This window comes from Colletotrichum destructivum, chromosome 4, assembly GCF_034447905.1.
Source record: "Colletotrichum destructivum chromosome 4, complete sequence".
Taxonomy (NCBI): domain Eukaryota; kingdom Fungi; phylum Ascomycota; class Sordariomycetes; order Glomerellales; family Glomerellaceae; genus Colletotrichum; species Colletotrichum destructivum.
In genome coordinates, this window is record NC_085899.1 from 3143884 (window position 1) to 3167854 (window position 23971).

At 56.0% G+C, this 23971-nt stretch overlaps 6 protein-coding genes across 6 annotated transcripts; 3 read left to right on the plus strand and 3 right to left on the minus strand.

Moving 5' to 3' along the window:
* Positions 1-476: 476 nt before the first annotated feature.
* On the plus strand, positions 477-2161 carry CDEST_06883 (Putative short-chain dehydrogenase/reductase SDR, NAD(P)-binding domain superfamily). Its single transcript, XM_062923042.1, has 3 exons — positions 477-1295; positions 1356-1424; positions 1479-2161. The coding sequence occupies exons 1-3, from the start codon at positions 779-781 to the stop codon at positions 2042-2044; spliced, it is 1152 nt and encodes a 383-aa protein (XP_062779093.1). The 5' UTR covers positions 477-778; the 3' UTR covers positions 2045-2161.
* Positions 2162-3548: 1387 nt separating this feature from the next.
* Positions 3549-4825, minus strand: CDEST_06884 (Putative alpha/beta hydrolase-1, epoxide hydrolase). Its single transcript, XM_062923043.1, has one exon. The coding sequence runs from the start codon at positions 4661-4663 to the stop codon at positions 3728-3730; it is 936 nt and encodes a 311-aa protein (XP_062779094.1). The 5' UTR covers positions 4664-4825; the 3' UTR covers positions 3549-3727.
* A 793-nt stretch (positions 4826-5618) lies between these two features.
* CDEST_06885 (Putative intradiol ring-cleavage dioxygenase) lies at positions 5619-6779 on the minus strand (the record flags this gene model as incomplete). The annotated part of the gene is made up of 1 exon (XM_062923044.1): positions 5619-6779. One exon carries the CDS (start codon positions 6777-6779, stop codon positions 5619-5621), a length of 1161 nt encoding a protein of 386 aa, XP_062779095.1.
* Positions 6780-8360: 1581 nt separating this feature from the next.
* CDEST_06886 (Putative short-chain dehydrogenase/reductase SDR, NAD(P)-binding domain superfamily) lies at positions 8361-9990 on the minus strand. Its single transcript, XM_062923045.1, has 3 exons — positions 9728-9990; positions 9320-9650; positions 8361-9218 (listed from the first exon to the last, which is right to left on the minus strand). Exons 1-3 carry the CDS (start codon positions 9849-9851, stop codon positions 8762-8764), a joined length of 912 nt encoding a protein of 303 aa, XP_062779096.1. The 5' UTR covers positions 9852-9990; the 3' UTR covers positions 8361-8761.
* Positions 9991-10313: 323 nt separating this feature from the next.
* On the plus strand, positions 10314-14945 carry CDEST_06887 (uncharacterized protein; the record flags this gene model as incomplete). The annotated part of the gene is made up of 3 exons (XM_062923046.1): positions 10314-13497; positions 13553-13586; positions 13640-14945. Exons 1-3 carry the CDS (start codon positions 13221-13223, stop codon positions 14943-14945), a joined length of 1617 nt encoding a protein of 538 aa, XP_062779097.1. The 5' UTR covers positions 10314-13220.
* Positions 14946-16512: 1567 nt separating this feature from the next.
* Positions 16513-17757, plus strand: CDEST_06888 (Putative rmlC-like jelly roll protein; the record flags this gene model as incomplete). The annotated part of the gene is made up of 2 exons (XM_062923047.1): positions 16513-16980; positions 17045-17757. The coding sequence occupies one exon, from the start codon at positions 16513-16515 to the stop codon at positions 16855-16857; it is 345 nt and encodes a 114-aa protein (XP_062779098.1). The 3' UTR covers positions 16858-16980; positions 17045-17757.
* Positions 17758-23971: the final 6214 nt, after the last annotated feature.

Below are 23971 nucleotides of genomic sequence, written 5' to 3' on the forward strand. Positions count from 1 at the left end.
TTGAACAACCACTCACAACACCAGCCGGCCCTCAGAACTACGACGGAAGAATACTCTCAATACCTCCAGCGTCCATCTCTCCCGTGTCCCAGTCGCACACGTGATACCAGCCTCGGTAGTGGCCGAGTTTGGTCGCGAGGCTCTGACGAACTCGCGTTGGGTGTGTCGCAAGACGACGCGCCCTCCCCAGCAAACAGCACGGGCAACCGGTCGGTGCACCATTGGCGACCCTACATCGTACGCTACGATCTCGGGAACACATCAGACGGCATTGGCGTGACGCGCACAGTGGAGTGGAGACGGGGGACAGGTATGTTGCACGAGCCATCGGAGCCGAGCCTATATCCAGCCGTCACGTGCCAGACTGCATTCCAACTCCCTATCGCCCTTATCGCCGGGCCGCTTACCTCATCTGTCTGCCGGACACCGTGCCCCTTAACTCCAAGCTCCCGCATCTCCCGCATCTCCCGCATCACGAATGATGCGTGCAAAATAAGCGTGCGGCCGCTTCACCCGCACATGGGCCCGCTGGACTTTGGGAGCCATCTACACTACCTACCGGCATACTGACGTGACGACAGCACAATATGTTGCCTGCCCAATCCGGCAACTGAACTAACCCTGGCTCAACTTTAACTCAGAAACAACCTTCCAATGGCATCCCACCCCTCGTATCCTACTGGCAACCTTGCACAGGAATGCGGTAGTGATGCTTGCTCGTTATTGATATATAAGTCCGTGGCACCGCCATCGAGACACATTGTGATATTCCAACAACATGCCAGCTTCTTCCATCTTTTGTCTACATAAAGCAATCAAGCCAGCATTCACGGCTCGTACGAGATCCATCTACCAGTGCGCCCACATCAGCAAGCCCTCTTTATACAGAAACCACCGCTCCTCATTCAGCACCATGTCTCCGCTAGCCCCCTACGCTGAACAGCACAAGAACATCACCGGTCCCGGAGACGCCCGTCCCACGGCCATTCAAATCGTTCAAGACCAAGGCCTCGTCGGCAAATGGGCTGGCAAGGTCGCCATCGTCACGGGCTGCTCCCCCGGCGGCCTTGGTCCTGAGGCCGCCAGAGCCCTTCACGTCACCGGCGCCGACGTCTACATCACCGTCCGCGACGTTGCCAAGGGCGAGGAAGTTGCCAAGGATATCCTCTCCGACGGCAAGCCCGGAAAGGTCCAGGTCATCAAGCTGGACCTCGGATCCCTCGAGAGCGTCAGGCAGGCTGTCAAGGAGTTTCTGAGCAAGTCCGACAAGTTGAACGTGCTCATCAACAATGCTGGTACGCTACGAAATAACAGCCCAGTGCATGTTTCCACACGGCGTCTAACTCGTCTTATAGGTGTTATGGCCTGCCCCAAGGCCAAGACTGTCGATGGGTTCGAAAGCCAATTCGGCACCAACCACCTCGGTAAGAACGACCATTTCGCGCTCAAAGCCGACAGCAGCTAACCCCCCAAAAAAGGTCACTTCCTCCTGTTTCAGCTCCTGAAGCCAACCCTTCTGGCATCCTCAACCCCCGAATTCAACTCCCGCGTCGTATCCGTCTCGTCGTCGGGCCACCGCCAGGGCAGGATCCAGTTCGAGGACTTCAACTTTGACCACACCGTCGAGTACCATCCCTGGACGGCTTACGGCCAGGCCAAGCTCGCCAACATTCACTTCGCCAACGAGCTCGACCGCCGCTACGGCTCAAAGGGCCTCCACGCCCTGAGCCTCATGCCGGGCGGCATCCGGACGCCGCTGCAGAGGCACGTGCCCGAGCTCATGGAGGCGCTCAACGACCCGGAGATTGCCAAGTGGATGAAGACACCCGAGCAGGGCGCCGCGACGTCGGTCTGGGCCGCCGTCGCCAAGGAGTGGGAGGGAAAAGGTGGCAGGTACCTTGACGACGTCGCCGAGGCCGAGGAGGTCACACCCGAGGGCTGGGCGGCCAGGCCTGGGTACGCGCCGTCCGCCTACGATCCCCCCACGGAGAAGAGGCTGTGGACCGAGAGTCTCAAGCTGGTCGGGCTCGAGGACGACGCGTGATCGGGCGTCAAGACGTGACGTGACGGTGGTGAAGGCTCGACATGGACATTTTGTAGAGCATTAGAATTTTTATCCTTCGATCTGTTTCTATACCCAGGCGGCGACTTTGCTGAAACGTTTGTGATCTCGCGGTGAACCGTTGTGCTCGTTCTGGCTAGACTATTGAGCCGGAATGGTGGTTGTGTCTTCGTAGGATCGGCCATCCGGCGGCATGGAAAACGTGGTTGTCGTAGGACCAAACGGAAACAAGTGTGTGGGATGTTTCCCGTCCCCAGTCTAATGTTCACATCTCACTCAAGCCAGACTGTCTAGCACACCATCTTGGTCATTAACGAGCACGTTCTTTCCCACCCGCTCTTGCGTCCCCTTGGCTTTCAATCCGACCTCGGGAGTCAGTGTCCTGCACACGAGCAAGAGTACATCAAGGATGTTGCACAATGATACCTTGTCTGGAAGATTGCACAAGTGCTCAGCCACCCTTCAAGCCATCGTAGGCTGTTGGCAGGCGACGATGGTTGAAATGAGAAGGACAATGCCACGGAGCCAAGGAGTGTGAAATGTGAGTCAGAGTCGGCTCTGGTCAATGTCTTGAAGTGGTAACAGATCACAGACAGATGCCGGCTCGTTCTTGATGAAGTCGAGGTCAACGATCAAAGTGCAGTCTTCGGTGGACGGAGCAAGCGAGGGAGGCACCACACGTTCGGTTCCACCCACAGAGGACGTGTCAGGGGGCGGGGTGGCAACCGTGCAGGCGCGTGAAATCATGCGAGACTGGCGAAGAAACCACGTTGACAACACACCCCGAAAGGCATACACTCTGGCGTCGGGGCTGGTTGTCATATGTACCATAAGGCAAGAAGAGAATTATCTGACGTTACTCTGTCCGTGTCGTTCGGTGTAGAAAGGGCGCCAGTGACCGAACTGATGGATGCGACCTGTCCATGATAGTCGAGATGCAGGATGAGAGGAGGATGAATTAGGTGACCTGAGGCTGGACCCTTTCAGAACGGCTGGCTGTATCAGAGACGATAGTCGCCCCCGTCTTAACAAATACTGAGAGCATTACATCCACTTGACGCATGACCAACTCTCTCTCAAGCCAACTCACCCTGAGGACATGGGAGTCCACATAGCTTTTCGAAAAGCGCGAGGACAAAGAGGAACGACTTCGGGAACTGAGGATGGAAGTAATCGACCCCAATGACATGGAAGAAGCAACGTCACGGAGATGCTCCATCGCAAGAACGTCGTCTGGGAGAAGACGTACGACTGGGACTAGGCCATTGATAACGTTTACTTCACGAAGCCCATCCGGTCGAGATACTATAGGAAAAAACCAAGCAGCACAGAAGCGACTTTCATGTCATCTGGTCCAACAACCACCGAGGCCTTACCGTGTCGCTGGATGCTCTCAACAAGATTGCCCCCAAGTACTCCTGCATACGCACTGTTCTCGTCGAACATCTTCGACGTCCCGAGACAGCCTCTGATACAAGCCCTGACTGCGGTGACTCAGACAGTTTCGATGAGTTTCTGGAGAAGGATGGCGTCGCGGGCCCAAAGGGAAGCAAGAGTCAAGTGTTGGACTTCTCTTGGCCATGAACAGGTGCGAATTGTATTGTTCGAAGCACAACCTTTCTAGCTCCAATCCATTCAGGCAGCATAATTCCACGCCACACCCACTCAGTTAGTGCACTTGTCCACAAACTCGGCAATCTCTCTGTTGAACCTCTCCGGCTGCTCGTAGAACAGCCAGTGCCCGGACTCGAAGACGGACTCCCTCGCCAGGCCGGGCCGGTTCTTCTCGACCCGCCGGACCGTCTCGAGCATGCCCTCGAGCGGGAAACACCCGGACCTCCGCCCCGCCATGACGAGCGTCGGCACGCTGATGGTCTCAATGGCCTCGCGATGGTCGTACCGCGTGTGGTCGGCCAACAGCCTCGCCAGCCACGTCTGATCGCACAGCGCGCTGATGCCCGTGAAGAAGTCCTCATCCCGCTTCCTCGTCTCGGGCGAAACATCGTCGTCCGGGCTGGGCTTCGCGCGGTACCCGAGGCAGCCGTCCACGAGGTCGACGTGGGCGGCCGCCGAGTCGTCGATCCAGAACCGCTGCGCGGCCAGCATGCTCCGCTCGTCGTAGCACCCTGTGTGCGCCCTGCTCTCGTCCCAGCCGTCGAACGGCGAGCGGTCCTGCAGCGGGGCCTGGTCGACAAAGACAAAGCCCGCAAAGTCGGGGGCGGCGCCGAATAGCTCGACGTAGGTCCAGAGCACGGCGGCGCCGATGGAGCAGCCGACGGGGACGATGGCGACGTCGGGGGCGGCGCGGCGCAGGTGAGCGACAAGGTCATGCAGGTCGGCGGCGAGACGGGCGACGTGGTAGCCGCCGCGCGTGCGGTCGGAGGAGCCGTGGCCGCGCATGTCCGGGGCAACGACCCAGAGGCCGGCGGCGACGAGAGCGTCAAAGTTCCGGTGGAAGTAGGCGCTCGAACCGCTGAAGCCGTGCATCAGGAGGACGCACTTGGTGGCGGAGGCGGCGCCGAAGAGGGGCAGGGAGGACTGGAAGGCGAGCTTGCAGCCGTCGTTGGCGCCGCAGTGGGCGTAGTGCATGCCCGAGGCCATTTTTCGACCGAGTGTGTGTGTGTGTGTGTGTGTGTGTGTGTGAGGTGAGTTGGGTGAGAATAAGGTAAAGAGGTGAGATGCTGTTGGTGTGCAAGGTGAAAGCTGTCAAGAGGCGGTCGTCTTTGATTTAAGGGGCTTGTCGTGTTTGCTCGAAGGTTGAGGCGACGGCGGGGGCGTCATGACGGGGGGAAGTTTCCTGTTGGTGGGGCCGCGGCGGGTTGCGGGGGAGGGGGTGTTCGGCGGCCCGTGATGGCGCCGGCGGTCCGCCGATAGCTCCGTGTTGACTCCGTCACATGGTTTAGGGTATTTGGGTCGAGGTTGTAGAGGAACCATCGCTCAAGAAACGAGGTTTGCTTTTGAGAACAACAATTGAATAGAACGACGAGTGTTGATATAAGTATAGATTATTCCCTGAAGACGCACATTAAACAGCGCTTGATTGCCAAGCACACCATCTCAGTGTCTGCATTGCCCCTTGCCCTCACTGCGGAAAGTCGCTCAAGACACTTCACAGTAAAGAATAATAAGATGTCAGTTTTTCGGATCAATTTCAGAAGTTGCGCTACCTACACCACAACTGAGCCTACACCTAGCATGGAAATCTAGTGTGAAGGCTTCGAACGAGACGCAGAGGGCTATAAACCGCCAATCTTTAAGCTTTCACTGGAATGAAACTGCATCAAACTTGTAGTCTCATTTACCAACAACAATCGTGTGATTCTTGAAACTCTCAACACCAACATCCTCCACATTCAGGCCACATGTGCTTTGCCATGCACGCCAGGAACAGGTCTGGCAAATGTTAGGGAAAATATCAATGTATTATTGCCTACATGAAGAATCGACATCACACCTTTTCGTATACTCAGCCCTCACCAAACCACCCAACCTGTCATCACTCTCCTATATACATCCGCCAAGATTCTCAAGGAACCAAAAGACTAACGCAGCCACTTTAGAACGCCCTGTTTCTGGCAGCAGCGGCAACGGACGGCGTAGCGGTGGGCCTAGCAGAGCTGGGACGGGGACCACCGGGGCCACCGGGGGGACCACCACCACCACCGCTGCTCTGGTCGACACCGCCGCCCTCGTGCCAGTGAGCGGCGGCCCTGACCTGGTCGTTGTAGTCGGCCGTGGTGTCGATGCCGATGGTGATCCACATGAGCAGGCCGTCGTTGAGGTCGTCGCCGAGCCTGACGTACTTGAGGAAGGGGTCGTACTCGGCCGTGGCCTCGCTGGCGGCGATGCTGTCCTCGAGGTTGGTGGTGAGGACCTGGGCGTTGGAGGTGTAGGGGGCCAGGGTCTCGACCTCGGAGATGAGGCTCTGGTCGAAGAAGAGCTGGCCAATGTTGCGGGCGGTGCCGCCCTCGAAGGTGCCGTTAGGGAGGATCTCGGCGCCGTCGGTGGACATGATGTGGAAGTGGGTGGCGCGGCCGGTGTAGTGGCCCGGGAAGATGGTGTCGAACTGCACGACGCCGTCGGCGTCGGTCTGCTGCACGCCACGGCCGTGGGTCGTGTTGAGGCCGCCCTGGCCCTGAGCCGAGACGCCCGAGTAGATGCCCGTGGCGTTGCAGGCCCAGATGTCGATGATCTGCTCTGGCACGGCGGCGCACGACGCCACGTCGACGAACTGGATGTCGACGTGGACGGGGACGCCGGCCTGGCCGTCGGTGAGGTCGGTGCGGATGAGCTCGCCCTCGACGTAGTAGGGCCCGATGGTGGTCTCGGGGACGAGGGCGCAGGTGGCGTTGGAGCCGAAGATCTCCTCGATGGCCGTGTCGAGGGTGTAGTTCTCGGCGGACTCGTGGTCGATGGCGGCCCAGGCCTCGAGGTCGGCCTGGGTGCGCTTCTGGTGCATCTTCTGGCCGCCGAGGCCGCGCTTCTCGCGCAGCCGCTGGGCGGTGGCGGCGCGGCGCTCGAGGGCGCGCTGCTTGAGGGCCAGGGCGGCCGGGGAGCTGGCGCAGGCGTCGAGGGCACGGCGGCCGTGGGTGGTCACCAGGTCGCGGAGGGCGAGCTCAGCGACGATCTCCTCAGGGGAGTGGTTGCCGTGAGCGGCGACGCTGCCCATGAGGGGGGAGAGGGCCATGGCCACGGCGAGAGCAGAGCGGAGCGCCATGATGAGGTCCGGAAGGGAACAAGCCGAAGGGGGAAGTGTTCTCTCGAGTGAAGCGGACAGCGAGAAGTCCAGATACAGACCGCTGAAGAAAGAAAGACTGGCGGAGGTGAAGGAGCCTGATGAGGAGGGTGAGATGAATTCCGTCGTCTTGGAGGAACCATCCTTCCCTTCTTATAGCCCTTTTCAACCCAGGGTGTTTATGTGATCCATAACACCGAGCACTCGAGTATCTTGGCGTCGACACGCCCCGTTGTAGAGGGTCGCCTTTCAACCTCCTCTTGGAACAGCAAGCAGGCCGAGCACGAAGCACGCAACAACAAGCAGCACACTCCGGACCACGTCAAGATGCTCGAAAACCCCACCCTCCCAGGGGGCGTTTTTCGCGAGACATCGTCGTCACCTTCCTCCAACGTTGTTTCGACCGACGCATGGGGCACATAGATTGGAACCTGTCCGCGGCAAGCTTGTGTACTTTGGCTTGTCACTCTGAAAGTTAGTTCGCCATCCTCCCGGAGGCTAGCAGGGATGGGATCTCCCCGTCCGCCTCCCCCGTCTCCGTCTGCCAGGGGTGAGAAAGGCAATCTGAGAGGGGGAAGCGGAGTTCGCGTCCAAAGGCGATGATGAAACCTGCCATCCAATGACGACGAACGCAATTCCAATTGCGTTGCGTCGGTCATCTGGCAGGTTGTCAGGTTGAGATAGAGAGACCTCCGCTCCGTGCATTGTAAGTAGTGGGGAGGGGGTGGTCATGACACGGGATCGGGTGTGAGTGGATCTCTTCCGGGGGGGAGGGGCGGCGGCGGCGGCCGTTTGGGTACGTACATGGGTGTGGCATCGGGATGTGGGCAGACGGCCGGAGGTGGCTACGTGGCGCGCGGTCGAAACCAGGGATAATGAGGGTGGCATGGGCAACGCAAGACGGGAAAAGCCCGAGGATGAAGAGGGAAGGAGGGTAAATGTTTCTTCGTGGAATCATTACGCGGCCATTCCCCGTTGCCAAGAGATCTCTTAGCCAAAAGCATCCAGGAGTGCCTGACGATCCAGTTTGCTTGGTTTCATGTGCCGGGGGAACCTCGGAGGGAGAGAAAAGAGAAGAGGACAAGAAAGTCTCAAAAGACTAGGGCACCAGGTTCAAGTGTCAGTCAGTTGGTCTGTGGCTGCGGTGGACGGTGGTTGTGTTTGTGGAGACCTCGATGGGAGCCTCCATCACCCGCCGCCGCATGCAGGGAGCGGACGTACGCTAGTCCGACTTATGCTTGATTGTTATCGCCCCCGGCTGAACCTGGGAAGGTAGGATTGCAATCTATTTGGCCGCGTCATGGGCGAATTAAAGTGACTCCGAATGTAATGGGCGGTGTTGTATGGCGATGCGGAGACGGCACTTAGTACGGATAGTACACTATATCCGTAGACGGTGGGCGGAGGTGTGATGAGATTGTCGGGGTGTCCACCATAGAGGCGCAGGGACATGAATCGAGGATGGAAAGTGGTAACGGCGTCCGAAATCGTTCAGGCTTAAATGAAGATCTCTATCAAGGCCCCGTGGAGCGCGGAGGGTCGCATGCAACCGTGCTCCTCCGCGTCTCCCCTCGTCCCCTCCCGGCGTGCCCAATGGCCTCCCAGACGTTTCTCACCGAAGCCCACAGTACAGTTGGGGACCAAAAGCCCCGGTCTCTCTCCCTGATTGCTTTAACCTCCTTCCGATGTGTGTGCAGCCGGCCCCAGATACCGGAGCCATAGCCTCAGCCGCCCGCATCGTCCAGCCCCTCAGACCCTCTTGCGTGCTCGTCACATGCTCTGCTCTGTGCAGGCGGGCACGATTCATTGATATCAGCCCTCTGGAGAAATGATGTATTCATACATATACAGATACGCAAATGCCTGTTGCCCACATTTAAGTCAAGTACATGCCTTAAACAGATCATTACCTTTTCCCCCCCTCCTCTTCGTCGTCTGTCGGACACCGATCGCCCCACGCTTTCTCACGCAAGCTTGCCAACCACATACGGGTGACCCGCGCTCAAGCCGCCGTCGACCGCCCATGCCTGGCCGTTGACGTAGCTGCTCTCGTCGCTGCCGAGGAACAGCGCCACGCGGGCGATCTCGTCGGCGTGGCCGCCGCGCTTCATCGGGTTGATCTGGCCAATCTTGCTCTGGGTGCCGCGGGCGCGGGCCGTGTCGTACATGAGCGACGTCATGCCCGTTTCGATGAGCCCCGGGCAGATGGCGTTGACGCGCACGTTGGTGCCGGCGGCCTGGTAGGCGCACGTCTGCGCGACCGAGATGACGGCGGCCTTGGCGGCCGAGTAAGGGGTCGTGCCGGCGTTGGAGCGGATGCCGGCCACGGAAGCGGTGAGGATGATGCTGCCGCCGGCAGTCTTCTTGTCGGCCGACGTCTTGGCCATAGCGGGGGCCGAGTGTTTGGCGGCGAGGAAGACGCTTGGCAACAGAGTCAGTCACAGTGCGACACAACAGCGGGCGGTGTGCGACGTCGCGTGGGATGTGTTGCGTGGGGGGGCGGGGGGGGGGTGCGGGCTCACCTCAAGACGTTGGTCCTCATGTTCTGCATAAAGTCCTCCTCAGTAATATCGGTAAAGGGGTTGTGAGGCCCGGTGATGCCGGCGTTGGCGAAAAAGACGTCCAGCCTGCCGTATGTGGTGACGGCGTGGGAAACTACCTCCTTGACGGCACTCTCGTCGGCGGCGTCGAACCTGCGGGTGTGGATCTCGACCTTGGGATACAGCTTGTTGAGCTCCTTCTTGTGGGACTCGAGGTTGTCGTCGGCGTAGTCACAGATGTAGATTGCCCGGGCGCCGTTCTCGGCGAATTGGTGGGCCGACGCCCGACCGATGCCCATCAGGGAGTTTGCGCCTGGCCCAAGTGTCAGAGGATGACGATCCGACGGAAGACGCTGGCTTCCCGTCGGGTGCTATAGGAGCCCGACTGACCTGTGATGATGACGACCTTGCCAGGGACTCGGGGTGCCGCCGAAGGGCCGGCGATCTTGACGGGCGGGGGTGCATCGAGCTGCTTGCCCAAAGCCTGGAGTCTTTGCTGCGCCTTGTCTGACATGGTGAGCCTGGGACTGTGAGATGAACAACGGATGAAGTGAGATTCAATTGAGCAGGATCTGAATGACAGGATTTTGTAATATGCTCGAGTTTAATTGAACAACGCTATGCAGGTCGGCGGCGGAGCTGGTCGTTGGGAATATTGGGTAACGGACAGAGGTGATGATGTGAGGTGAATGCCGAGGGACGCAGAGCAGCTCTAGCTCCAAGATGTATCTGTATCGATAAGTGAAGTGAGAAGTGGACGATCGAGTTGGGCCGAGGCTCGCCGGGATCCAAAGCCCCCCCACCCCCGCCAGAAGATGACGGGACACCATTGGCGGGGTTTACCCCAGAGTGTTAGCGGGGAACCTACCGGACAGAGATTCCCGGGCCGGCTCGGGGCTCTTCATCCCGCTGTGAAGTCTCCACATCTTAAGTCGCTCACTATCAGCTTTTTCTGTGCTTTCTTCACTTGTACATACCTACATCGTAGTCATGTTCATTCCACTTCACGTCCTAGACCTCAATTCAACATCTCGATCCAACGGCAGACGTACCACCAAACTTCCACTTTCACTCAACTCAATTCCCGACCACGACGCCCGGCACACCCGGGAAGTGGCCAATACCGCCTCCGGACCCCGGAGCGGCGTTCTATGACCGTCATGGGCCGGCTCATGACGCACGTGACTAGTCGGAATAATCATTGGCATTGCCGGTCCCATTGAAACCACCTACACCGCGTCTATCAAACCTCATTCGCCTTCCTCAAAGTGTCCACCGCGGGAGTCTGCAGCGGCTGGCCAGCCATTACCGTGGCGACAAATGAGAAGCCCGCACGTTCTTGATGGGAAAACCGGGCGGTACCCAGCGAGCAAACACCATGATCGAACTACTGCAGCATCCCGAAGAGCGCGCATCATTCTTCTTACCGCCCCCCCCCCCCCCCCCCTTTTATGTCCACGTTTCCTCGTCCTGCGCTAGAAGCTCTCATCTGGTTGCCTGAGACACTTCCTTGATCTGAGGGCTGACCGCTTCTGCGATCTATTGCAGCCTCAATCCCTGTCACGCTCTCGATGGCTACTGGGCATCTTTGAAAAAAGTCATCATCCCCCTTTTCCTTTTGAGCTGAGGGAGGAGTGACGAAAAGGGGGCTGCAATCGCCACCGCCTCCAATACCAAGACTTGACCGCATGCCATGGACCCAGGGCATCTCGGGAGACTTTATAGATCCCAGGGAAATTTATGTAGTCTTCGGCCATCGATTCTCAGCACATGGCACGCCACACCAATGAGACCCAGTCGTTGCAGCCCGCCCGCGTTGAACCTCACCTCCCAGCGCACATAACACGGAACATTTCCCACGTGAGTTGCACAGCCCTGCTTTGCCCAACCTGTGGCTTGCTGTCGTCAATCTTCCGCCCTTCTGCGTTCTGGATCCGCGATCCCCCCCTGGTTTTTTTCTCTTCTTCTTCTCCTTTCTTTTTCTTATGATTTCGGCTGGTATCTGAGCCGGCTGAGCAGCGACCAAGTGGAGAGTGATGCTGACTTCATCCTTGTCCGCCATCCGTTCTCGCCGTTCTCAACCTTTGACTTTACAGGCAAGGTTGGCTGTTCAGGAGTGCAGAGTTTTCTTTATTCTCGGCGCCGAGACAGTTCCTAGACAACCTGGTCAGCCGCTGTACGACGGATTAAGACATAGTTTCCTGTCTCAACCCGACATCGATCCCATTCGAACCAATACCCAGACTGAAAAGACAGGAAGTTTTCCAGTCGTAGACGAACTGTGGGTTTTTTATTGTCTTTCAAAATTAATTGGAAACAGTATGACGCATTGAGTACTGTGAAAATGGAATCCAGAAAGAACTCCTGCTTCAAGATCCTACCCCAAAGATGCTAGTTGCGTCCCTCCGTACAGCGGTAGTAGGGCTTGTGCGGCCCGTCACCGCTGCCAAATCCAAATCTTCACTATCCTTGGAGGCACCCGAGATGTAAGAGTCGGCGATAGGGTCAATATAGAAGGTAGGCATAGTAGCATGTTCCCAAATTGGTTGACAGCACCACGGCACTAGTCCCCATCCTGGAAGCCATCTCGTGGGAGTCTCACAGTGCGCCGTATGAGCTCGCCTAACATCCAAGTTCATTGGGTCCCGGCCCTGTGATACCTTGGTCTGTGTTCTTCGGCAGCCTCCAGAAGATCCCGAGCCCGCTGTGTCACCCTCGCAACGTTCACCTAGGCGGGAAAGGGCTACACATCATGCCCATGTAAGCTTAGTGAGCTAGCCCAATGGACCTTCTCAGCAAAGACCATACTCAAAAAGTGCGCTTCTATCCCTCTTCCTCGCGATCCTGCTGAGAACGCTCGTCTGAGTGGACGAACAGATCTCGGATGCTGTTCATGCCGCCGTATTTCCTTGTTGGATTTGTGCGAAGTGAAGCCGTTCGTGACACAGAACGTCCGTTGATGTAGGCCCAGTCACATAACCTTCGAGGCTTTTTACAGCGAGGCTGCCCATCGATTGAACGGATATGAGTATCTCTCGGGTTGCAACTTGCCCAGTGGGGAGTGTCATTGAAAAGCCCACGATACGAGTTTGGTGAGCGCCGAGCTGAAACATAAACCCTTCGAGAACCAACTTCAGCTCTCCTCTTGCATGCCTTCTCACCCACTCAGAGCTCTTATTGGTATTTCATGCCGGTCACAGACCGAAAATCTCAAAACAGAGAAATGCTGCTAACATTTCTTCGCACGCGCCATCTACATACATCCTTTCTATTTACGGCGCATTCGCGGCCTTACCTACGTTAAGATCCATACTCCCCAAGCCCTTTTCTACATGCTCACCGCGCCCAGTCGGGTACGTGCAGTTCTCACCCCCCAACCCATTCTGCGGGATGTGTGACCAGGGCCTCCGTACGAGGCCATTATTTTCGACCGATAGCGCAAAGACACAAACACAATGCCGCGTAGCTAGCCAGAGTTCGTGCTGGAACGGATACCCTCCCTCCCTTGTCCGCACCTCAATGTCACCGGGCCGTCCCCTCTGTGTGAGCTACCGGTGTGTACGATAGCGCGAAGGTGATATATAGCGGCACGTTTGGCTTCCTTTCGAGCTTTCATCACCTCGCTTGGTCGTGTATCTGGAGTTGCATAATTGGCCATGCTCTTTTCCCGTCATCTGCTCTCTTTCTCATTTCCACGTGGCTGCCTCCCTCTGGCTCGTCTACATTGACGCTCACCTTTTCGACCTCTTGTCACTGGAACCTTGGATTCCCTTCCACTCGACTCCTTCGATACTGTTTCCACAGTTACACTCACCTGTATCGTCACTCGACCTCATTGTTATCGCGAGGGGGAAAGGTCCCAGGCCAGTCGAGCCGGGTCAATATGAGTTTGGGAGCGGAGAATTGCGCTACGGACCTGGACGACGAGGGAAATGACTGGGGAAAAGTTGCAAGCAATGTTCCTGATCCGCCAAAGTGTATCGAGACCTGTCGATCCCGATTCCTTGAGAGAGTAGTCCCGGGCTTCAACAAGACAGGGTACCCCGAAGTTTGCAACGTGTTATCCGGTAGCGAGGACGCGAAAGAGAGGTTATGGGAGTTATATTGCTGCGACTCAACATTCTGCGGGGTTCAGTTGGATGGGAACCTCGGCCAAGATCGTGAGTAGATGCAGGACCTTGTCTCTTGCCGACTGACTCCTGACGGCATGTTTAGCCAACGTTAATTATATCATCAACAATTGCCAAAAGTGAGTTGCCCCTTGGCTAATTGGTACATCCCACGACTGACGACTTGAACTAGCCTCGGATCCGGCACAATTCAAGACCCAGGCTTACCCCCAACCGGATATGCCTGTCCCATATCACCTAACGACCAATCGAGAACCCCCTGTCCAATGCCATTCATGGTGCCGGATCCAAGAGGACCCCTCTCGACCAGAATTAGTCCTATGACACCGCTCGCACCAGAGTATACAGCGCTTACGACGCTTACGACGTCGACATCGGGCGTCATTAGGTCCCCAACACGGTCCACACAATCGGTAATGAAGGCTCCGGGGGTCTCGGCCTCGGCCTCGGCTTCGAACCAATCTCAAATACACAGACACGGCGGAATTCCACTGGGTGCTAAAGTCGCCATCGGAGCCTCGTCCGGGGTGGCTTTCCTCGCGATGCTGGCTTTCATGATATGCCTTTTTCGACGCCGCACACGTGTCGGACACGCACACAGCCTCAAGAGCGAGATAAGACACCCAACCCGTCGACATGCCATTCCTTCTCCTCCTCCACCCGTGATGTCGCCCTTGGGTTCAACACATGGAGGTTTCCGTACTCTGCAAACACCACCGGCCCGTCTGCAAGAACGCAGAATCCTCCACCCTCCTACCAGTCTGAGAAACCCAAGAATCAACGTCTCTATTCCGGGGACGCCGCTGGGAGCCATATTCGGGCAGACAAGTCCTTCCATACAGGTTCCCACGCCATCGCCGACAGCCAACAAATCTCCGCCCGGATTTGACCGCTCAACCAAGCCCTATTACGGCAATCCCCCTCCGAGTGTCTTCAAAGACACCTCCAAAGCGGGCAATACGGCAAGCATGAGCAGTTCCGCAAGCGGGCGAACCGCCACCACCATATCCAACATCTCCAGCTCGTTCCCGCATCTCGTCCCATCGTCGCCGACGCGGCCTCCTCGGCCCCATGAGAAACCTCTGCACATTCCCAACTTGGTGTGCCCCGGCCCTCCGCCGACTCGATCACTGCCCTCACCGCCGCCTAGGAGTCCCTCGAGCCCGCTGTCCATGTTCCGGACTCAACAGCGCGTGAAGAGCAGCAGCGGCGGCAGTCTCGATGCCGCCATCGATAACGGGTGGGTGCCGCCGCGGAACCCTGCCCGGGGGGTTGTCTTGGGCAAGGAATCAAAAGACCTGCACGACCTGACGGAAACTTGTGCTAGGGAGTCGCGGGAGAGGGACAGCTGGGGTAGCTGGAGCATCGGCGTCGGCGGAACGGGGGTCGGGACTGGTTCGATCCAAAAGAGGGGTGGAAGTGTAAATAGCCCCGTGCTGGAAGAGGCGGATTTAGAGAGGCTAGGGGGGAGATACTAGGATAACTAATTCAGAAGGGTGGTTTGATTCTCTTGCCCCTCATCGAGTTCAAGTGACTTTCACTATCAAAAGAGCGAAACGTAAACAGTCGATGCAAATGTACTTGAATATGACTGGTGTCAACTTCTTCAAATATTCTTTGCCGGAAGACCGTAGAAAAGTATGGTAACGGAGACGATGGCGTTCTAGACGGCCGGGTTGACAGACGAGTTCCACTAGTCGATCAACAGAGTCGAAGCAAGCTCGTACGGAACCAGGAAGCCGAGGTAATACCAGTACAGATACCCTATGACTAATGCGATGTTGCATTAGATGTGTTTGCGGCCATAGTAGCTCGCTGTAATTCCGGAATGGGCAATTGAGTCGCAATCTCGACGATGCTGTAGACGAGGATGGACAGGATGCTGTAAGAGACGAGGAGGATGGCCGGGCCACAGATACGGAGAACCTGACACGTCCCAAGGAATGGTGACGTGTCCATGGTGCCCAATAGAAATCTTCTGACGATTCCCAGGCTTGAACTCGCGCCGCGTCGTTCCCTTCTTGCTCCGGGTTCTTGCTCCGGGTTCAGAGTGCCACTTTGCAGCGTGACGACGTTCTCGAGCGGGCAGCCAGCTTTCTCAGCCTGTGGCAGGCCACTTAGAACGGTTGACTTGTTTGGGTCTTTTTTTCACCCAGTAGTTTCGGATCATGTGAAGAAAGATAGATGTTCTCAACGGCATGCAAAAGGAGGTGGCTGCTCGCAGGAGGTTGAGTAGGAGGATGACGGGGGGCAGCGAGCCATTCTTTGAACCATTTCAAACCTCTTCCTCAAGCCCAAGGGGTACTCCCTGCCTCTTGAAATCCATGTTCGATACTGATTCGCTTCAATTCTTTCTGCCTAGTCAAGTGAGCTACTTACACAGAGAGACAAATCGACGGATTGGCCTCACAGGGCCATGAGCTGTGTCGTATGGTCTCCATCTTGAAGGTTGCTGTCCATGATGCCTGTCGATTTTCCTATCAAGCCAAAGAAACTTGGCTTTACAAAGTTCTTCTGCGTACCAGAGGGGTTGTGTCGACTCACGTAAAAGCTTCAACTATAGAACTGTTTGGTTCCCAGACTCCCAGTATCTAGGAGCATTCTTCATGGTGGTTCTATTAAGGTGCTCGTGACTTTGGACACTTTCCCAATATCTTATCCGGCTTAGCCACGTCCTCTTTGGTGACAGATGATGACCAACACTAAAGTACCAGAGGTGCCGAGGGACGCTACCGGTCCGAGGCCGCCCCTGACGCCGGAACTTGAATGGGGCGCCGCCGTTAACGCCGTCCCGAGATTCCGGATCATGATCAGCCAAACCCGGGACAGACAGAAGACTCGTTCAACGTCGCACAGATTATCTCCTTATGCCTTTATATTTACTGTCCTTATAGTGCTTCTTCAATCCTTGAAAGCATACGTGCACATGCTTTTGTCGCCTATCCCACCAAGAACATCACCATCACATCGGTCTCCCCCCATCTTGTTCAACCCCCTTGAACTCTGGCATGTCTGCCACAACAACACTTACCAAGACAGAGGCGAATGCCAAAACCCTCGAATCGTAGAACCGTTTGGATCAGCCCACCGTGCCAAACCGGGGCACGCATCCGTCTTCCCTCTATCCTCGACGATCTCGTCGTCCCTGGTATCTTCGACATCGACTGCAACGCATCTCTCTGCGTGCCGCAAGCGCCCGACTTCTGGTTACGCCCGCTACTTCCGGGTGACTTCCACACGCTCGAAAAATCGGAACACGTAAAGGATATGGTGGCCATGTTCCATGTTACTGGCATACTCATCTACGCCGACTCGGATGGAGTCTCTGTATACGGCGAAGACGTCTTCAGCAGGCTCGACGAGGCTAGGAGGCACTATGAGGCGATTTGATATGGTGCTTCATTTTCAAACCGATTCGTCTCTTAGTTGGCCTGGAGTAACGAACCAAATGGGATTGTTGTATGATTTGTCTATGCCTAACATGTAACAATGTTATCGACGTCGAAGTAAATGGTGAGCTTCATCGGTCCAACTATTTTTATGGAAAGCAACACTTAATTACTCACTGTATAGTTAGGCACGTGCTATGTTTTCCTCTATCTGGAAGGCTCAAACATGAAAACACCATCATTACTTCACATAATGCATTTTGCCCACTGGCTTCGTTGTCGTGCACTGCTTTCCACTCGGCTGTCGTTCTAAGTGTTGTTGTATACTATTATTGCATGCCATTCCCTCTAAAGCATCTGGCGCGACTGCCAGCAGGATTTTGAAACCATGAGACGGGCAACTTGTACATTTCCGGCGATACCAGAGGGTTACAGCAATAAACACTACAATATCATGGCATGTACTTCAACAGCATTGAAACCAAACAACCAGCACGCGTCGTAGTCGAAACCGTGGCTTGCTTCACAAACACATAACCCTAGGTTCCAGTCACCTCCTCCTCCTCCTCCTTTGACATCATCGATCTTCCAAGCCTCCATGCTGCCTACACGTGTTTCTTCTCTCAACAAACACCCCCAACGAGGATGTTCGGTTTCAACCTGAGCAGGACGGAAGACTCGCCGAAGGACCCAGAACAGGTTTGGTCTCAGAACGCCATTGACTATCCAAGACGCCCGTTGGGGCTATGCAGGATTACAATTTTGCCACCTTCCTCTCTCTCTCTCTCTCTCTCGCTAAAAACGAGAGACACGCCACAAGTCTTCTCGTCTTGCTTTTTCCTTTCGCCAACAGCGTTTTTTTCTCGTGTCCGGAATCGACAAGTGACAGCTCAGTAGATGAGAAGAGAGACATGAGCGAGACATATTCAACTAATACCAAGCGGCTCCTTTTTGTAGGTATAGCTCCGGAAAAAGCAAGCATGGACAGGCAAACATCTGCATGAGCGATATCCCCGCCGGGCGTCGCGGTGACACAGTGTCGATATTAAAGATACATACAGCCATGTTTGCTTTTTCTTCATCTTCTTCGTCTGCTTCCAAGACCAGCCGGCTTCCCCGCCCCCGGCCTGTCAGATTCTCATCATGCCACCTGACCGGCTCCGCCTGACTGTCAACGGGCTTTCATCTGTACGACACCACCCTGTCCGGACCTGTCCGGGTCTCTTCCGCGCGGTGATCCGACGCGGGCGCTTGGTGATATGGTCGGGGATGACTGCTTGAGCCGCGTCCCATCCGTCGCCGGAATCACAACCCCCCTGAGCCGGAGACCCGACTGCTCGTCTTCCCCCTGGCAGCAAACAAACAATCACTCGTCGAGGAGGAGGTGCGGTTGATCGACTAGCTCCTACGACGAGGGGGGGGGTTCATGACAAGCAAACATGCCCATCACGGGATTCTTTGTTCAACAGCTGAAAAGGGCATGCTTTTTTCTCTCCCTCACATTCGAATCCCCACATCGTATCATGTAACTGCAGCAGACTGCACCTTGACCCCATCGGCCTGAAGATTTTGCTTCTGCACTGCGAGATTGGCTCGATCTTCGATCTACAACCCGCGCCATCTCGTCCGAATCGGGGGAGGGACATCAACCTCTGACAGACACTTCCCTCGGGATGCATTCGACAGATGCATGCTTGCTTTTCCTGCGGGGACAGCGCCTACGGCAGGGATTTCAGTAAGCGAACAGGCCTGGGTACGAATATGTTCAACAAGTTCAGCGTCCTTTCGTCAGATATCGCATGCTTAAGTCCCCCTCGTCCATATCATCCCGGTGCCCGAAGGCCACATGACATACGCTAGAGAAGGAAAATGAGAGACCCGGGTCTCCCCCGGTATGATGTGTCGATTTCTTGGCTTGTTTGTCGACGACTACACCACATGCATAGCCTTCAGCACCCTGCAATTGCAGCTCTAGCTGCAGCAATGGCCACAACGATGCTCATTTGAGGGTTCCGACGCCAGGGTAAGGTGCCCACCCTCTCCTTTCGAGATGACTGCTTTTCCTGCGAGATCCTGCAGGCTGATCTGTGTCGCCCCTTTCCATGTGTATGCACTGCACCCTGGGGGGGGGGGGGGGGGGGCGTCGCAATGTTATTCTCGCGTCTGCTTGTAGGGAGTAGACACTGGCTTTAGCCAACCTCGTCATCGCCGTCCAACGCCACAGATGATGAGGAGCTCTTTCGAGGTAGCGTATGTATCACGCGGCCCTGCAGATCCACGTTGTCACAAAAAGCATTGCATCTTGTCAATTCGAATTTACGGAGAAGCAATCATTCAGCAGCTACGCAATGCTTGACGCATGGTTACGGGGCACGTCGCCGCACTCGTAATTGACAAATACACCACCGCAACAGGCACGCGCGCGACTCGATTGCCTTGTTCAGACAGGCTTGAACGGGGTTACCGTGTGGTTCGCTACGAGGATGCCTCGGCCTGGCCCACCAGTGATTCATCATTGTGGTCATGACCTGGCGCCCAATGTAGTCTTTCACGGCCCCCAAATGACTTGGACTGGCCTCGTGACGCTGTTCCGGCGTCTCAAAGGTGGATGCCGGACCCTTCTCTGATGACGATCGGCATGCTCCGGCTCGGCAGGACGGCTAGGATGTCGGTCTTGACCGGATCCGCCCGTGCCGGACCGTCGGGGGCTCCACCGGGCCACCGCAGCATCGAGTACTTGCTTGTCCGCTGGTTTTTTTTTGGGGGGGGGGTTTTTTTTTTTTTTTTTTTTGACACGACAGATCTCCTGAGAACCATGTCCAACCGCCGGGAATCTGTGCACTCTTCTCATCTTGCAACGCTCATTCAGGCCATGTGTTGGTCCAGTCTTCGGTGGACTCCTCGGGCGATCGGAAACCTAAGCTGCATATGTTCCCCCCCGCTCCTCCGACTTGAGATGAAGCTGTCTCACGGTACATCTCACACCCGAGTTGTTGCATTGGGCGGTGCCAGTCTCACCCGAAAATCAGGTACCATCGGCTTAAAATCGATGACATACCCGTCAAACAAGTTCTGGCCATGCACCAAGCAAGGCAACAAGCTTCTGATGTGTCTGATGTGGGACATGCCTGGCCAATCTGCCTTTGGGGCTCCTAGCCCGAAAAGCTCGCCAAGCGTCGCAGCTTTTCGCTTCGAGGGCCGCCGTTCGTTCCTTCGCCTTGGTCTAAACTCGGAGGAGCGGGTACAAAGTGTAGAGCTGAGCTGAGCTTCTCGAGATCTGGCGCCTCCCGGAAAGTATGCCGCCACGAAATGTTTCTTGGAACGTATTGGACCTGAGACGAGACTGTCGGAAACGGAGAGTAGTCTGCCTCCCTGGTCAACGCTGACACAACATACTACTTTGTCCCTTCACACTCAGCCCTCTGGAAATAACTTGAAAAAAGCCTCGACTCAACATCCGGCTTACACGAGTCCGCCACTCACACCACCGAGGGCTAGCGCATTATGTTGAATTAGGTACCTGTACTAACGATTGATGCTGAGGGGCGGCTGGAGATGACAGAACAAGCTCTACCAGTAAGACCAGCCAGAGCTTCGCAGGCAAAGTTGACGCAAAGTTGACGGAAAGTTTAGAGTCGCCATCCTCTGGCATGGGCTCCCCCGGTACGCCAAAGTTTTTCGAGCTAGCGCATCGTATTATTACCGTCAACTTAAAAGCTCAGGATGGGATTTCTCGTCTACCATGAAATCCGCCCGTGGGGACTGACTCGAACGCCGTCCGATCCCCGACCGAGAGAGTTCTCTTGTGAGTAACCAAACCTATCAAGAGGGGTGAACCAAGGAAAGCATGATGGCGACGCAATCCAAGGCCGGACTGTCTCCTTGCAAGCCGGCTTGGCGATGATACTGGCTCAGATGGCGGTCCTCACCGCGAGCTTCTCCGAGGCCGTCGGGTTGATTTTCAAATGAGGGGCCGCTCTGAGCCTCTCTCACAGCGAGCCAAGTAAGACCCGTTACGTTATGGAACGGCGTCGGCGTAGACGCTTCGCAGGAACAGAGATGAATGGGTACCTGCTGGGCCTGGCCGGCCGTAGCGTCTCATCAGAGCTCTCTCTACTTCTCTGTAGGACGATCTGGTCAGGTCATTCTGGTACGAGGTTGGCTCATCTACCGCAACTGACCACTCGCTGAGCATAGACCTTGTAGAGACCCGCCAGCTGCTTGGGTTGTCGAACTTCTCCCCTTTGACACGCAAGGCATCACGAGGTTCCCGTTAGTGGATGGGGTCTTCTAAACCGGAACTCCCGGCAACCTGTCGCCCCTGTCATGAAGGAATTTTCGTTTTATTCACACACTCTCTCACTGACTCTCTCTTTCTCTGAGTTTTATTGACTGCGACCAACCGATGCCGCTAAGGGATCTGCTTTTAGCACGTCGATCATCCTTTTCTATCCCTTTGCCCAGTCAGGAAACGTCGTTGGCCACCCTGCAGGGACGGCATTGCAAATAGCTGATACATGATACACCCTGGGTCACGTCAATTTCCGGCTTTGTCAAAGGCAATCTGAGATGTACAGATATCTGGTTGGGATGGTTTCGCTCGTTGGTTTAGCACGTGAAATCGGTGTGTACGGGCTACAGGTACTTACTGAGCATGCATGTCTACAGTAATCCAATGGAATCATAACCCTGACGATGCCCCTCCAAGTGCTTTAGACTCCAATCAGACACCGGATCACGGCGCAAATCACGACTGCAGGTGCAGCATGTTACAGGAGAGGGAATCGCCTGCTTTGGGTTTCGGGAACTCAAAGGCGCCGGGCCTCTGCTGGGGGCGAGACACTCGCCCACCCCCCACTAGGCTCTCCCAGTCCAGGCCCAAGACGAGGATAACTCCGAGTCAGGAACCTTGATGTAAGTACAGAGTAGCGTAGTGGGAGTACAGCCGGACGCCGACAGGGAGAGTGCTTGCCAGAGGTATCCGGGGCTGTTTCGGACCACTCTACGACTCGTGCGCTTGACGGTGCAATACCACACACAGCAGTACGATGTACACATGCGCGTGTTAGTACTCTATGCACTTGCAACTGGCATGACCACAGGCTGAAAGCTCACCAAGCCCACTATGAAGCGAGCTTCCTACAAGTAGGTTCGCCGTCCTTTGGATGGCTTTGACGAACAAGGGGGGACCGACTTTGCCTTGTTCTCCATCGTCCATTCGGCACCGAGAGTTCGGTCTCACATAATGGGCGCCTCGCCTCTGCAGAAGAGTGACATTGTGGTATGTTGTCGAACACACGACAGGTCGGCCAACCGAAGCACATACTTCGTACACCACCACCACTGTTCCGTTCGAGTTACGCTACCTACAAGTACACTGGACACAGAGCTCATCTCCCTTGACACCGGATTGCCTTCCGGGCACGTGGGATCTCTGCGGGGTGCCCTCCTTCACCTCCAAAGCAAAGTTCAGATAGAGGAGGAGGGGGAGGAGGAGGAGGGCAAGAAGGGCCAGGACAGCTTGACAAGCCCTTTGAATCACCCTCCCACCCTCGTCCTCCTTCCCCACTCCTCCCCTCATCCTCCTCCTCCAACAGGTCTAGCCCAGCGTCAATTCAACGAGAGGTGGCCACTCTCCGAACTCTGAGACATTGATGGACGGCGGCCCACGCATCCACCGCGGAAGCACCGCGAGGTTCTTCGCAGTCGGTGAACAACAACAGACTCTGTCGTTCCCTTTCTCTTTCTCTCTTATCACCCCGGGAAGGGCGGGAGGGGCGGTTCTTTGCGATATGAAGCCTTGTCCAAACATCCTGTACAGATACGGATAGTGAAAAAGGCTCTAACCAGTAGCGTAGGTGCGTATCAGAGCAACATATCAACCTTCATATCTGCCGGAGCACTCACCGGAGCCGCCCCGCCAGACAGGCCCGTCTGTTGGTCAGCCGGATGTTGTGATTCCAGCCCCGCCAAAACCGCACACACACACACCCTAGTCGAAGACTAAAGCTGGGTTTTTTATTGGAGAAAGCTCTCCCTTGCCCTGTCTGCAGCATCTGACGAATGGACCGGGGGGTGGTCTACGAAACACGCTCTCGCCTACCGAGCGGATGCACGTCGCTCGAAAGAGAAATCCATCCCAGGTCAAACTCTGGATACCGACACAGACTCGTTCGCCGAAAAAGCGCCCTGCGGATGGCTTCCTCCCCTTGATGGTGCAAATTTCGCAATTGGGAGCAAGAGGGGCTCTGAAGACCGCAGGGGATTTCGTTAACGCTGTACGACAGCCGCCAAATGACTCGACATGGCCGGCAACTAAGAGGAACGAGTTGGCTTTTGGTGTAACAGAGTCCAGAGTACGAATGCTGTAGTAAACAACCACCAGTACCTTCACTCTAGACTCTGGCCTCTGGACTGTGCTGTGGAGCTGTGAAGGGGGGGGGGGGGGGGGGTTGATGAATGAACATCTCGTTGCCTCCGTTTCGACTAGACTCTATTTCGAGGAGGGCACGCTAACCACGACGGTACCTTGGGGAAAGCCACAGTCCCAAGCTCCAATGTTTTGGAGCGAACCACTGCCTCTGTGATGCGAAACTGACAGCTACTTCGCCGGTTCCAACGGCGAAGGAACAACCTCTTCACACCGGTTTCAGGCACCGGCCATGAGTCCAAAATACTGTGGAAATTGCCCTGGAGATCGATCCATCCGCCTCGTTGAAGTTCCAATAGCCACACCCGGAGTATCGGTGCTCCCCCCGAAGAAGCACACCTTCAACTTTCAAGTCAGGGGGGGGCGACGAAAGAGGTTAAGGAAGAGGGCTGTAATTCGCATGGATATCCAAATGTCCTTACTATACATCCCGCTTCGAGCCGATTTGGGAATTTCTCATCTGACTAGTCTTCAAAACACTGCATGGATCGGGCCTGCGGCATGAAGGCTAAGTGTGACGAACTCTCCCCGGAGCTTCTATCGGCCGGTCGTGAGAAGAGCATATGCATGAGATCTGCAACGAAATACTCGTCAAGAGTTTTCCAAATGAATAGCATGTGTGCATTTGTACAAGTAGTCTTGGGGTACGTATCGCAAAACGGTGTCCCAACACGACCCCCCCCCT

Excerpts from the sequence above, each read along its gene's own strand:
- CDEST_06883 (XM_062923042.1), top strand. The coding sequence starts at position 779 with ATGCCAGCTTCTTCCATCTTTTGTCTACATAAAGCAATCAAGCCAGCA. Across the intron at positions 1,296-1,355 it reads CGTGCTCATCAACAATGCTG|GTGTTATGGCCTGCCCCAAG; the intron begins GTACGCTACGAA and ends CTCGTCTTATAG. Across the intron at positions 1,425-1,478 it reads ATTCGGCACCAACCACCTCG|GTCACTTCCTCCTGTTTCAG; the intron begins GTAAGAACGACC and ends CCCCCAAAAAAG.
- CDEST_06884 (XM_062923043.1), bottom strand. The coding sequence starts at position 4,663 with ATGGCCTCGGGCATGCACTACGCCCACTGCGGCGCCAACGACGGCTGC.
- CDEST_06886 (XM_062923045.1), bottom strand. The coding sequence starts at position 9,851 with ATGTCAGACAAGGCGCAGCAAAGACTCCAGGCTTTGGGCAAGCAGCTC. Across the intron at positions 9,651-9,727 it reads CAAGGTCGTCATCATCACAG|GCGCAAACTCCCTGATGGGC; the intron begins GTCAGTCGGGCT and ends CACTTGGGCCAG. Across the intron at positions 9,219-9,319 it reads ATGAGGACCAACGTCTTGAG|CGTCTTCCTCGCCGCCAAAC; the intron begins GTGAGCCCGCAC and ends TCTGTTGCCAAG.